Source organism: Lagopus leucura, unplaced genomic scaffold, assembly GCF_019238085.1.
Source record: "Lagopus leucura isolate 7727_CA_CO unplaced genomic scaffold, USGS_WTPT01 Super-Scaffold_702, whole genome shotgun sequence".
In the NCBI taxonomy this organism is placed as follows: Eukaryota; Metazoa; Chordata; class Aves; order Galliformes; family Phasianidae; genus Lagopus; species Lagopus leucura.
The window spans coordinates 8,010,548-8,025,644 of record NW_024962254.1 but is presented as its reverse complement, the minus strand read 5'-3'; the positions used below and the strand labels follow the sequence as shown (position 1 = coordinate 8,025,644).

The window sequence follows — 15,097 nt, the reverse complement described above, 5'->3', positions numbered from 1 at the left end:
TCTTTTGCTTACTTGCCCTACAGAACCAGGTCAGGGAATGCTTGAAGCACACATTAATTTTTTCATGATCTCTGTAAAGGATGGCTGGAGAAAATATTTTTTTTTTCTGATCCTTCTATGCTACATCAGACTAGAGGATAGACTGTTCTCCAAGTACAGGAAACACTCTGTTTAATAATCTTCTCTCCAAACAGAATTTGAACCAGGATCTCCTCATGTTAATTTTCTACATAATCAACTACACGCTGTTTTTCAACAGTTTCTAGAATTTCTCTTCTGGAAGTTTTTTCATTTTGCAAAGAAAATGTACTGGCTAAGTAAGAAAGCAGAAGGAAAAATTAATAGAGCTAGAGATTACATTGCTCAGTCCTATGTTTCTGTGCCAGTGCATGTACCGTAAGAGTATTCGAGGAGAAGCTGCCATGTAGAATCTCACTCTGTAGGTGCCAATTTTCTGTGCTGGGTAAGTCTTCCATTGGCTCAGTAAATATTTCACTACTCAGCAGATAATAATGGAACTTCAAACTCTTGAGAAGTCAAGGCTGAGAATTCTGATTAGAGATCAGCATCTTACTGTACCCAAGAATAAGTCAGCTAAAATACTTTCTGTGTCTGGTTGAATAGAGAATATGACTGAATCCTATCCTCAACATCACAGATTACCTGGTTCCCCACTCAAAATGTTGGGTTCTGCAGACTGTATTTTTAAGTGCCTTATCCTTGCTGATGTGTGACCTAGGGAGACTAGGCACTGAAGTCAAAGCTGTGGATGGCCTCAGACGTGTAAGTGCTGACAGGATGCGTCTATAACAAACAGTTTTTCAGTCTTAAATCCTTATTCTATCTAGCCCTACACAATAGAAGTTGTCCTGAAGTCTGTCAGACTTATGTTAATGGTAGATATCATGTGACAAAATCCTGCACATGCAAAAACTCTCATGCCTAAACATATGATACTCTCCAGTACGCTTACAGGAAGTAAAATTTATTTATCAACATGTTTATGAAGCAAATGATGTATGTTAACTCATAAAACTATCAACAACACTAATAAAACTTCAGCAAAAGAACAAAACTTGAACACTATGCACCTTTTCTTACGTGTCTTTTGTAGAAGAATCAGATACTTGGAGTTTACAGCTGTAACCAAGAAATTAATTCTAGAGGCATACTGAAAATAGAGGGTGGTAACAAAATATTCTTACCTCCAGTTTCTTCTTTAAGTTGTTCAGAAGAACTGATGTCTCTAGGCTTTCTTTACTTATTTCTCTACTTTGACGATTTTTTTGTTTTAATAGCTTGTTATAACTACGTGTCAGCTTCAAAAACTAAAAATAAAAGCAGAGGGGAACAGACAGAATCTGTCAAGGATGACTGTGTGACCAAAGTTCTCATTAAACTAGAGTTGCCTAGTGCAAGTTCAACATTCTAATATTTAATCAATACAATGAAGAAGCATTTAACAAAATGAATTTCTTGGAGATGAACTAAGGTCTCCCTCAAATGTAAACTAACATTTCAAGTAGGTTCATTTAACAACTACTTAATTATGCTGAAGATTTCTATGGCACCATTACCCATAGTGTCATTGCCTCTGTGCTTACGGTGAAATTTTTACACTTGTTTACTGCCATCTTGTGTTAACAATTTAAAAGGGTGCTTCATCAACCAAAATGAAGGATTATCACTAAAATATTTTAGGCTTGCACATTTCCTTTCTATAATGGAATTTGATGAAAGGTTATGCATGGGGTGATTCCTTTCTTCTGGAATCGTGGAGTTCCAAAGAGCATCTTTGAGAATTAGACCCCAAATACTGTTCTGCCTATTGATCTTGCTGTGAAAGCATGGCTTAGGTGTCAAAGGCAAAGTCAGGAAGGTATCAGCAGAAGTACAAGATTCTTCAGAAGTGTGGTCACTGAACAGTTTGCTACTCTACATCAGCCTGAGGAGGGCTCCGCTATTCAGAGTTAGAAAGAGCTGCCCTGAAATGCTTATACATTTCACCTCTCTCATCTCAGCATACACTGAGAGGAATCGTATTCCAGGAGTGTTTAATTCCTTCCATCCTAAAGGATTCCTTGCATTCCTAAAGGGAGCACGACGCAGCTCAGACTTGGACATTAAATTCTAAAGGCACTTAATTGCTGAAGTGCTTAGAACAAGAATGGATTCTCCTTCTTGTGCCAAAGGTTTTCTGTCATTTTCAAAATGAGAGTAACTATCACTATAGGAAAAACAAAACAAAATTAAATTAAAAAAAAGAAAAAGAAAACCAGAAAATAATTAAGATGAATCCCTGAAGTTTTTGCTATTGAAGTATAACAAAATGCTATACATCTGAATGAGTGCAAAAGTGTGGTTTAAGAGTTTCAGATTAGCTATCAGGAACTATTTCTCTAACACAAAATAATACTTTATTGCAGTCAACTGGAATATAAACCTTCTGTGGGAAGGTTGCTCGTTAAACAGCTGCTCATATTAGTATCAAGGGTAAAAAGCACCGAGGACTACAGAAGAATTGTTATCATAGAGAAATTTGTTCTGAATAGTCTAAATGCTGTTAGGGAGAGCTAGAAAAAACAACCCTTTCTATTTCTGTCAAGATTAGGAAGGAACAAAAATTGCAAGGGATTTTAAGACAACATCTGCACAGAAAGATACAATGATGTCAATATTAACATGCTATTTGCGCAAAATTAAATGGCAGCTCTTAAGAATATACATTGTTAAAGGAGGTATAATGTTCAAGTGAAGATAAGAACCAAAAGAAGGGAGAGAAGGGATCACAGAATCACAGAATCACCAAGGTTGGAAAAGACCTACAAGATCACCCAGTCCAACCATCCACCTACCACCAGTAGTTCTCACTACACCATGTCCTTCAACACAAAATCCAAACAAGACATCTTAGAAATAAATTCTATATTTAGTGGCTTGATGGACTGTAGGTGATAAGTGTTATCACCTTTAAGTGAAAATAATGATTCCCAATTTAGACAATTTAAGAATTCTGTGGTAAGTGTGATGACTGGAAAGTTTTATTTAGACTTACTCTCTGGTAGGATAATTCAATGCAGGAAACAGAATAGCAGTAAAAACAATGTAGAGATGTGGACATGAACTTGTTAAAAACAGAATAGTTTGGAATTTGTTAAGGATCTGAATTCATAACTGAAATGAAAAACTAATGGTGAACAAAAGCACGGACACAGAGCAACAAATACAAAGCCAAAACAACTCCACAAAGCCAGGCTACTCTGGTTTTACTGCTGTGTTCCCTTGTGGAAAGTTAACAGACTTCTTTAATAACCCTTGTAAACCAATCAAACTAATAACAGAAAAAAGTCTATAGCAAAGTAGTGGCAAGAGCAGTTTAAATCTCAAAATTCTTAATGTGCATCCAAATCATATTAGCATGAATCTAATTATGTGTTTTATTCATTCACTGAGGTTATAGGTTAGTAGTTCATAGTCAGAAAATTAAACACTTGTTTTCACATCAAAATGCATCCAAAGAGTTTGTACATCTCAGTACAGGACAATGGAGACAGGTTAGAAGCCACAGTCAGCTTCTTTTGTATTACACAATTCACACAGAATCACACACAGAAACACCAAGGTTGGAAGAGACCTACAAGATGATCCAGTCCAACCATCCACCCATCACCAATAGTTCTCACTACACCATGTCCCTCAACACAGAATCCAAACGTTCCTTGAACACCTCCAGGCTCGGTGACTCCACCACCTCCCTGGGCAGCCCATTCCACTGCCTGACCACTCTTTCAGAGAAGCAGTATTTCCTAACATCCAGCCTAAATCTCCCCTGGTGCAGCTTGAAGCCATTCCCTCTGGTCCTATCACTAATGACAGGAGAGAAGAGGCCGACCCCCAGCTCACTACAGCCTCCCTTCAGGAAGTTATAGAGAGCAATGAGGTCTCCCCTGAGCCTCCTCTTCTCCAGGCTGAACATTCCCAGCTCCTTCAGCCTCTCCTCATCAGCCCTGTGCTCCAGACCCCTCATCAGCTTTGTCGCCCTTCTTTGAACCCGCTCCAGGGCCTCAATGTCTTTCTTGCAGTAGGGGTTCAAAATCCATAAAGGTGTGTCTATACCATAAGACATGTATGAGTTTTTTATAATGCAATCAGAAATTAACAAAAGTGATATTTTTCTTACTTGAGATTTAAGTGCACAAAGCTGAGTTTCGTAATTCTGAGCCATTTTCCAGTTGCTGACAAAGTAGTTAGAAACACACCACAAAGCCAGATTGCAGCAATCAAACTTCATATTATATGATGAATTAATGATAAAACTATGTGAGTCTGTCATGAAAGATCCCTTAACGAAGCATTTCTGACCCAACTATAGAAATGAGCTGCTGTGTCCCAACATAAGAATTTTGCTTGAATTGTTTACATCTTGAATTATCTGAGATTTTTACAGAGACATGGGAAATATAACAAAGAGCCTACAAGATACCTAGGTTTTTTTGGAGAGGCAGCTGAAAGCCAGTTGCAATGTGCTAAAATATTTCAGATAACATCTGTGTATGGGCAAATAGATTGATGCTTTAAGGACTGGCTAGCTGAATTATTCTCTTGGCTCCTTTGACTGCAATGACAAAGGCCAAGTTCCTACAGTTGTTTGTTAGGGAGAGAGAGATGCATTTCAAGACTCCCACTGGCCCCTAGCACACATGAGGACACCCACATGTAAACACCTAACACCTAACTTCAGATGTCTTGCAATGGAGCTGAATGTCGTGCCAGGATTCACCAATACTTCTGAAACAGTACTCAGCACACATGACTTGAACTGCAGCTGATGTCAGATCCGCTGGTGCCTTCAGTTTGAAATTAACATTCAAAGCCAGTACAGCAAGTGAAATGATAAAAATGGTGTATAAATATGAATTACAGTGACATAATTTTGTCAAACTTTTGGAACTGCATTTTTCCATTTAAAATTTCTGATTAAAGTAGAAGTATTGTCATCTAGGAAAAAAAATCAAATTATCTTTTCAAAGCTAATCTGAGAATATTTGATTTAAACTTTAAGGAAATAAAAGAAATATGGGACTTTGAATGACATTTTTACAATCACTTTTCAGAACAGAAGCCCACTTTAAATCAAAATAGTAAGGATAATTTGTGACCTCCAAAGAGTTTGGTATTTTTGCATGGTAGATCAAATAAGCCTACAAACAGAGCATTGTGATCACACTACTCACTTCTTCACAGGATATAAACTTTTTTACAGATCTGATATTTTCAAATACCTCTTGACCTTTTTGATCCAGTTTGCTTTGGGCACTTGCTGATTCTTGATGCTGGATATCCATCCGTGCTTTGAAAGCTTTCATCTTCCTTTCCCATTCTACTTTCTTGCTGTTTACTATGATGACAGTTTGATGCACTACATCCTGAAGAGCAGCTTCACATGAAGAGGCTCTGTAACAATAATAATGAAAAAAACCATTTTTTTTTAAATACAGGGCGAGGGAGAAAACAAATTTGTAGTAACATTGCTAAGACTTCATTTTACTTCTGATGGAAGTAGCCATTTTTCAACATCAGAAAGGAAAGAAATGGAAAAGTAATACTTTCAAAACTTAAATCATAAGCTTGCCTGAAGTCCAAATCCGAATATTCAGCATATTCCTGGCTTTTTGCCTAGCATAAATAGTGCTTGATATCCTCTTGCTCCCTCGGAGACAAAGTGTTGTATGAGCATAAGTTGAGTAGAAAGTATCCAGGCTGAAGCTCCAAGAACAAGAGCAGGAGAATATCAAGTTGCTTATGGGCACAGGACATCCTACTAAGTGTTGAGCAATGGTGGAAAAAGAGTTTACTGGAGGAAGTTACTAAACAGCTAGTTTGAACGCTAGTCACTATGCTTGACTGCTGGTTCAACATTTACACTCTATTTTCCTGTTGTGGAAAATGAACTTAAATAAAGAGGCTTCTATAACACTACCCATATTTAATACCACCAGGAAGCACAGAGATGAGGGCGTTTTGAAAATGACCTTGTTTTGGGGAGACCATAAACATTGGAAATTTTCCAAACTTAAGAGGCTAAGTTTTGAATACGTCCTCTGCAGTACAACTTCACTGTCAGTGATGGAACATTTTTTGCATTGCTGCTTTAGGAATATGATGTATCATAAGGAATAAAATGATGGTATATGGCTAATATATGAGATATCAGCAACTTAAAGCAGTCAAAGATGCTCTTAGTCACCCTCTTGTACTTATACGGGAGCAATAAATCAGATGTTATATACCATTTAGCAGACACATAAAAAGCACCTGAACTTAGATTTCTTTATTCCATATAAATTCAAACTTTGTATTTGATAATGAGTATTAGTAAAAAATGAAATAAGAATGATAACAAATTTGGTTAGGGATACTTTCTTTGCAAGAAATTGCACAATTTTTTCAGCACTCTAAAAATTTCCATTTGTAGAAATGCCTATTCTACATCTACGTTCTACAGTTCTTCTGGGTATATGAGATTTTTTCCCTAAGTGTTTTGGGGACTTTATTGCCCAATAAACTCAATCATTTTATGAACTGTGTTTCTCTCCATCTGTGAATTTACAGCTGGCATTTTAGAATGGCAGCTTCTATATAAGTCGGGATCTTTCTAGAACTTGTGGATCTATTCAAATTTCGATGGAACATTCCAGTTAGGAAAAAGAAAATGACAATATAATTAAATAAAACTTTTTACTGAAACATTTCTAACAGTTTTATTTTTCCAACGTACTGCTTTGTATCCATTTAAGATAAGATTCTGGTGTTTCGTGAAAAGGAAGAGGAGACAATGTACACTCTTGGCTAATTCCTCTCCGTTAAATAAAGAAGGGGAATTTCATTCCATTAACATTTAGAGCTATTTTTGGACCACTGCAAAGACTGAGCTGAAGTGGCATTTATCTCACTGAAGTGAAGGAAAATCTTTCACTGATTGTTTTCAACCAGTGAGCAATGCATTGCGTTTTTAACCTTTCGAGGCGCAGCATCTCATTCATTTCCTTTTTGGTAAATCTCTACTTTACACACATTTTATTAGTGGCATCTGTTATCTATAGGCCCCTTTCTCATATTAGTTAACAATTTCTTTTTTAACTTCCTTTTGTATCTTTCTTTTTCCTATTATGGTTTTAATTAAAGTTTTCTATACGCTTGTTTGTTTTAAATAGATAACATTTATAAACTGCCTGCTTATACAGTTTATGACTTTCTTTTGGTCTACCTTTATCTTATCTTTGGCACATATCGGGAAGTGTTGAAATGTGTCATCAGTAGCCACTGTTGTCTTACCTTGCCCACGAAAAAAACCTCATTTAAAATCCTCAAATTACTCCTTTCAGTGCTATTATCTCACCATTATGAAAATCATTACGAAAATGTCTCCATTTTCCCTCTGCAATGATTTAGAGATTAGTGTACTCAATTACTGCTGTATCTACATGAAAGTACAAATAAATCGTGGTGTTTTTTTCTGCAGTGTCATCTGTCTCCCTCTTAAGTCAATAGCTTGTACTGTTAGTAAACACCTGTTTGCTCTTCACTTTTTTCTGTCACAGTGCCTATTCATTGTACTCTTGTTCATGTAAACTTCATAAAATTGAAGTTTAATCTAAATTTAATTTCAGTTTCCTCATACTGCTGGATGATTTTCAAGCCTCTTATTACTTTTATTCTTTTGGTTCATAAAACGAGCAATTGTATTCTTTCATAAATTTGATCATCTAAGATGATGAAAAATGTATTGTAATCTATTACTTTTCACTATAATATATTTAGCAGTCTGATAAGCATCTCTTCTCTTAAACAAATCTAAGCGTGGTGTCACTGTTTTGAGTTTTCCTCTTAAAAATATTATCTCAACTAATCTTTCTAAAAATAAGTAAAAGAACAATAACTGGTGACTATTTAATTCACACACGCTTAAAAGTTACCAACTCTCTTGACTGGTACCTTATCTCTTGATATGGTACACGCAGTTGTGTGGCAAATGCCTCTGTGACTGCCTATCAGGTTTGCACTCATTAATATCTGTGGTGCGACAGTCTGAAAAAGTGAGCGTAGCCACTTCCTTTATGAATTCTCTACCATTTCCTAGCTCTCTTTCCCCTCCTTCCAAGTGTACCCATCAGTCAGTAAGTTATGAAATAATTGCCATAGATTTGGTCACAGAGACCAAAAAAAAAAGCCAGTGCAGCATCTGCATAATGTAGCAGCAACATGCAGAGGGTTAATGACAAAGCACAGAGCAGCAGGCATGTAACCACTCTGTCCTAAGGGGTGTTGGTGAGGATTTCAATATCCAAAATTAGCACAGGATACCATTTCGTGTCATGTACTTTGCAATCTGGCAGATTTTTTTGGAGTGGACACTGCAACTAAGAACGTGCCAAGCAATTAGGAGCTCTTTTAGCAGAACCCAACTAATCAAACACAAACTGAACCATGGACTCAGAGGTTATACTGTCTTTGTTTCAGCTGGGACAGAGTTGGTTTGTTTCACAGTGTCTGCTATGGTGCTGTGTTTTGGTTGTAGGAGAAAAATAATGTTTGATAACACAACATTTCTAGTTGTTGCGAAGCAGTGTCGTAAAGTGCCAAGACTGTTCCAGTTTCTCCTCTCCTACAAATGGCTGGGGGTGGGTACAAGAAGCTGGGAGGGGACAGGAACAGGACAGCTGACCTAAACTGGGCAAAGGGACATTCCATACCACATGACATCATGTGGAAGGAGTTTTGAAAGGAGTGGGAGTTCATCATGCTCTCTGCCATTGCTGAGGGTGCTAGCTGGGCTTTGGTTGGTGGCTGGTGAGCAATTGCTTGTGCATCACTTGCTATATACACACATAAAAATATGGATATATTTGTCCTGTTATCCTTTGCCTTTTCTCTATCTTAGCAAATAATTTTATCTCAACCCATGAATTTACTTCGTTTTTTTTTCCCCTGTTCTCTGGGGGAGTTGAGTGAATGACTGTGCTGTGTTTAGGCATCTGCCAGGTTAAACCAGCACATCCCTAATGCCTGTGAGCCTTCAGCTGCTGAGTTTGCAGCCAGTGCACCACTGAAGAGCAGTTCGGGTACTCACATGTGCCTCTGCTCTAAATGGCTATGGAAAACCGGCCCTAATATAAGCATACATTTTACTCTTTGCAGTTGATGTCAATACCTAGAGGAAACATTGGGATTTCTTTCAAGTTAACTATCTGTTTGAAATAACAAAGGCAGTGGATAAAAATGTCCCTGCTGTAAATGTTTCTGGTAATCTTTCACTTCCTCACTGTTCAACCAGCTTCCTGACTGTCAGCCCTCCTGATACCTGTGCAGACACACCAAAATCTTCTGTCTGTAAGTTCTGCTCAGAGTCAAGCCCTGGCCTCACACATTCTGTACTCCATATCTTGCATGCTCAACTTCTGAGTGTAGTGCACTAAGAAGAAGAATTCCTTTACATGGAAATATGTTTACTGAGGGTTTTTGGTGCTTAAAGGTGCATACATAATAATCGTGACAATTGCTAAAGAAATTCAAATCTTGGAAACCTTGCCATTATCAATATTAAGCTAGGAAAGATTTTATAAATACTTTTAAAAGTCTTTATGTTTTTTAATGTTAGTAATCTTATAAAATTTAATATCATTCATAGAATGACCGAAACAAAAAAGCAAGCAAGTAGCAAGCAACAGCATGATACAGTACAAGAAAGACAGAGAGCTGTTGGAGAGGGTCTGGAGGAGAGCCACAAAGATGATCAGGGGGCTGGAGCACCTCCCCTACAAAGCCAGGATGAGGGAGCTGGTCTTGTTCAGCCTCAAGAAAAGCAGGCTGCTGGGTGACCTCATTGCAGCCTGCCAGTACCTCAAGGGAGCCTAAAACAGGAGAGGAATCAACTCTTTGAAAGAGTAGATAACAGCAGGAAGGACAAGGAGAAATGGTTTTAAGGTGAAAGAGGGGAGATTTAGGTTGGATGTCAGGGGGAAGTTCTTTACTATGAGGTGGTGAGACACTGGAACAAGTTGTCCACAGAATGCTGTGGATGTTTCCTCCCCAGAGACATTCAAGGCCAGGCTGCGTGGGGCTGTGAGCAACCCGGTCTAGAGGGAGGTGTCCCTGCCTTTAGCAGGGGTTGGAACTGCATGATTTTAAAGGTCCTTTCCAACTCAAACCACTCCATGATTGCCAGGTGGCAACATGTCAGGGAACAATGAGCAGGGACTCTGCTATCTGATTTTAGCCTTCATAAATTGGTACTTTCTCTGTTGTGCATCATATAGATTATCTAAACATTGCTGTGCAACTCCAAATGTGATCTCTAGCCTGGACCACCTGATTACCATTCCAGATCCACCATGGCTGACATCCTTTCCTCTCGGGTTGTTTCACCTATTCTTTTGAGATCAACTCCACAAGACAAGTTCTGCAGCTGTTGCTAGAAATTTTTCTTGCAGCAATTATTGCAAGTTTCATGAACCTAGAACTGCCAGTATAGAAAATGGACACGTTGAAGGAAAAATTCCCATCTGAAGCAGCTTCTCAGTCTCTCTATTTTCTCCTTTTCATCTTTGTCTGCTTCCTTACCTAGATCCTTTAGGTACATTCACAACTAAAAAAGGAAAGCTGTACCTGAAGCTGTAGATTACTGCTTCTGTTCTTACTTCCAGAGCTGCTCTGTATCATCACTGTAGCATTATGCACATCACTGCATAAAGATGCGCTTAGCAGTTATCCCCACCTACTAGCACAGAAGGACTAAGAGCTGCTGTGCCTATTATTTTAATCCCTTTGGTGTTTTGAAAGCAGTGGTTACTACACTCCCTCAGAATATGACCAATCGTATGGTGTGAGAATTATGCAAATTTTAATTTCATCACTGGAGGTGGAAGGTGAAAAACTCTGGCATGTTTTGTTTAATATAGGATCAGGTGAAAACACAGGGAAAAAGTTTTCCCATGAAGGGAAGAAGGATGGGGATTTTACTCATAAGCATTCAGCACTCCTACACTGCTGACTGCGTACAACAAATGCATTCCTCCCACACGGAACCAATGACTTGTATTTAAGCAAGTGGGAACTACTCTGTTGCATTTACTATGAAATGGCTCAAAACACTGTAAAGTAATGCATTTTTAAAGAGATGTAGGCAAACTCTTAGTCCTTTTACTCTATTTCCATAATAGTGAAAACAGAGATGATTCATATTCTGCTGTCATTAATGACTATTTATCTGCATGTCAAATGTGTGTATTTCCAAATTTAGAAAAAACCAAATCCTGTACAACCAGCTTTTATTAAAGCTTTCTTCAGCCAGAAGAAGGTGTGGGTGAATGTATGTGTTTCTATTACTTTAAGAAGTACTTTTACACTCAACATGTGCCACATTAGCTAGACCGCTTCTTGATAAGAACGATATGAAGAACCATGTGATATGACATATGGAGAAGTGTTCTTTACCTTGCTCTGTTCCTTGAGCAGGCTGGATGATATGAGACCCTACATCAAATCTCACCCATGGTTTGTGCTGTGCTGTATTTTTTTTCAGATTAAAGCAACTCGATTTGGATGATGTGGAAAAAAGGTGAGTGTGTTGGGAAGGGAAATGTGCTTAATGTTTGGCAGAACAATTTTGGTTATTGTATGTGAAAAATAAAACTACAGCTTGAACAACCAACAACCCTGTTTCTAATAGTTTTGAATGTTTTAAGTGCTGTGATATTTAAGTTTATACTGCTGTAGCCTAGCAACTTCAAGAATTTTTGAAGACCATTCAAAATGAAAATTCTTAACATCTTAATAAAACCCAGTTTTCATTGTTTTCTTTTGTTTAGGTATGCAGATTTTAAGGATTTAAATAAATAAAAGTAGAAAATTAAAGCTCTGAACTGTGTTGTCTTAGGTATCAGTAGCCTCCTTACACCTTGCCCAAAAAGGATAAAAGAATGTTTGCTTCTGAGATCATCAGTATTTTGTTTTACATCCTTAATAAACCCACACAATTCAATTGCATTATGCATTTAACCTCCAGACAGTCTTTACTTACTTAGTGAGAGTCTGTTCTTGAAATACTTTTGAGCCCTGCTCCATATTAAAGCCTTGTTAACCTGTTGGAACGGCAGAAATCATATAATTCAGATTCTCTCAAGTGTGCTTGTACATAGCAAAGCAGTACATATGGGATAGTTCAGTGCTTTCCCTTCAATTTCTGTGATTCTTCCATGCAAACAACAGCAGAAGAGAAATGATTACAGACTGCAATGGGCAACATGAAAGCTTCAGGAGTAAGCTCAGGTCTCTCAGCAGCTGTTACACTTGATGCAGCAGTGAGATAGTTGAGGTGCTGCTGGCTTGAAGATACCGCTGGATTTCCATGAGGAAGAATTTGGTTTGGATCATTCTCTGCTAGTGATATCAGTGATCTGCTCCAAAACACACGAATGTAAAATTGCCAGTTTCATGGGTGCAGTCAGCAGCCATTTCTCCAGTGTCATAGTGCGGAGGTCAAATTCCATCTCTTCATAATTAAGTTATACTGGGCCATATTTGCTCTCAAACACATTTTTGGACTCACATTGACTATTTGTTGCCATGTGCTGCAAGTGCAGCATGGAGACACACAGCACTCAAGCATCTTGGTGGCAAGGACAGAGTGTGATTCTGGGAACAACCTGGGTCTGTGTGTCCGAAGGAACAGAGATCTGGAGAAAGCCTGGGTGCGTGCAAGGACAGGAACCTATCATGGACTCTCAAGAGGATGGATATCAGCACGTAGAGGTGTGTGGACACCACTGCATGGCACCAGAGCCACAGGACCTCTGATTCCACAGAGGACGGGCACCTGAGGTGACACAGGTACAGGATCACCATCCTTGGATCCACCTTGGTATCACAGAATCATAGAGGTTGCAAAAGAGCACTAAGATCACCATGTCCAACCATCAGCCCACCCCACCATGCCCACACACCACATCCCTCAGTGCCACATCTCCACGGTTCCTGAACACCTGCAGGGATGGCGGCTGCACCACCCCCCTGTGCCGATGCCTCGTAACTCTTTCTGAGGAGTGTTTCCTAACATCCAACCTCAACCTCCTCCGGTGCGACTCGAGCCCATCACCTCTCGTCCTATCACTGTTACGTGGGAGAAGAAGCTGACCCCAGCTCACCACAACCTCCTTTCAGGTGGTTGTAGACAGCGATAAGGTCTCCCCTGAGCCTCCTCTTCTCCGGACCGAACAATCCCAGTTCTCTCAGCCGTTCCCCATAAGAATTTTGCTCCAGACCCCTCACCAGCACCTGGGGTGACACAGCAGAGCTGTGGCTTCGAGAGGGAGCGGCACTTGAGGCGACCCAAGCACCGCGGACGCGCCGATCCGGGACACCCCTGGATGAACGAACACGGCGGAGCTCCCCGGACCCTCAGCGGAGCCCTCCCCGCCCGTTACCTGCCGCTCCTCCCGCCGCCCCCTCCGCGGGCTCCTCAGGCTCCTTGGCCGCAGCACAGCTCCTCGGCCCCCTCGCTCCCGCCTGCCGCCCTCCCCGCCCGCTTTGCGCCGCGGCCCTTGCCGCGGGGAGCGAGGCGGGGATAGAGCGGTGTCCGTGAGGAGAGCGCCGGGACGGAGCTGGGGCAGAGCTATGGATTATGAGCAGTGTTTTTAAAATGTAAGATTAAAATAAAAGTATGTGCAGAATTTCAAGGAAGTTCGTGATGAAGTTTGCTCGCTCGGACTTTAGCGCAGCCTTTGACTCTATGTTCCACACAATTCTCTGGGAGAAGCTGCAGCCCGTGGCTGGGATCCGTGTGCTCTTACCTGGGTAAAGGGTTGGCTGGATGGCCGGGCCCAGAGAGTGGTGAGGAACAGAGTTAAATCCAGCTGGCCATCGATAACGAGTGGTGTTCCCCAAGGGTCCGTACTGGGGCCTCTCCTGTTCAGTATCTTTACTGAGGACATGGATGAGGGCATTGAGTGCACCCTCAGTCAGTTTGCAGATGACACTGAGTTGGCTGGAAGTGTTGACCTGCCTGGGGGAGCGAGGCCCTGCAGAGGGATCTGGACAGACTGGAGAGCTGGGCCAACAGGATGAGGTTCAACAAGATCGAGTGTCAGGTCCTGCACTTTGATCATAACAACCACAGGTAATGCTACAGGCTTAGGGCAGAGCAGCTAGAAGTTGCACCTGTGTGGAGGAAATGGATATGGTGGTGTTGGTTGATGCTCGGCTGAGCATGAGCCAGCAGTGTGCCCAGCTGGCCAAGAAGGCCATCGACATCCTGGCTTGTATCAGAAACAGTGCTGCCAGCAGGAACAGGGAGGTGATTATCCCTCTGCACTCAGCACTGGTGAGGCTGCATTTGGAGTGCTGTGCTCAGTTTTGGACCCCTCACTATAAGAAAGACACTGAGGCTCTGGAGTGAGTACATAGAAGGGCAGTGAAGCAGTGGAGGGGCTGGAGCACAAGTCTTGTGGGGATCAGCTGGGGGAACTGGGATTGTTCAGCCTGAAGAAGAGGAGGCTCAGGGGAGACCTTATCACTCTCTACAACCACCTGAAAGGAGGTTGTGGTGAGCTGGAGGTCGGCCTCTTCTGCATAACAGTGATAGGACAAGAGGTGATGGGCTCAAGTCGCAGCAGGGAAGATTGAGGTTGGATATTAGGAAACATTTCTTCTCAGAAAGAGTGGTGATGCACTGGCATAGGCTGCCCAGGCAGTCACCGTCCCTGCAGGTGTTCAGGAGCCATGGAGATGTGTCACTGAGGGATGTGATGTGTGTGGGCATGGTGGGGTGGGTTGATGGTTGGACATGGTGATCTTTGGTCTTTTCCAACTTCCATGATTCTATAATTTCTAATACTGCCAGGTGCTCCTGCAGTGTCTCATGACTCTGCCTTGCAGCAGCTGTGACCCAGGTTATGGCTGCATTGTGCCAGAGCTGTCCTTGGGGACAGGCAGCCAGAGCCACAGGGAAGGGAGGAGAAGGCTGAAGAATCTGCTGCGCTCCTAGCCCTGAAAACATGACACCCATTTGTGCTAATTACTGCAGTAGAAAGAATGTGAAGAA

The 15,097-nt window shown here is 40.8% G+C and overlaps 1 protein-coding gene across 1 annotated transcript in view; it reads right to left on the bottom strand.

The window, feature by feature from the left end:
• Positions 1 to 12,123, bottom strand: part of DEUP1 (deuterosome assembly protein 1) — a 57,709-nt gene extending 45,586 nt beyond the window's left edge. The window contains 4 exon segments of the mRNA XM_042862455.1: positions 1,206 to 1,328; positions 4,181 to 4,235; positions 5,254 to 5,454; positions 12,080 to 12,123. Of these exon segments, the coding sequence (XP_042718389.1) occupies positions 1,206 to 1,328; positions 4,181 to 4,235; positions 5,254 to 5,454; positions 12,080 to 12,123 (423 nt within the window).
• Between the last annotated feature and the right edge of the window lie 2,974 nt (positions 12,124 to 15,097).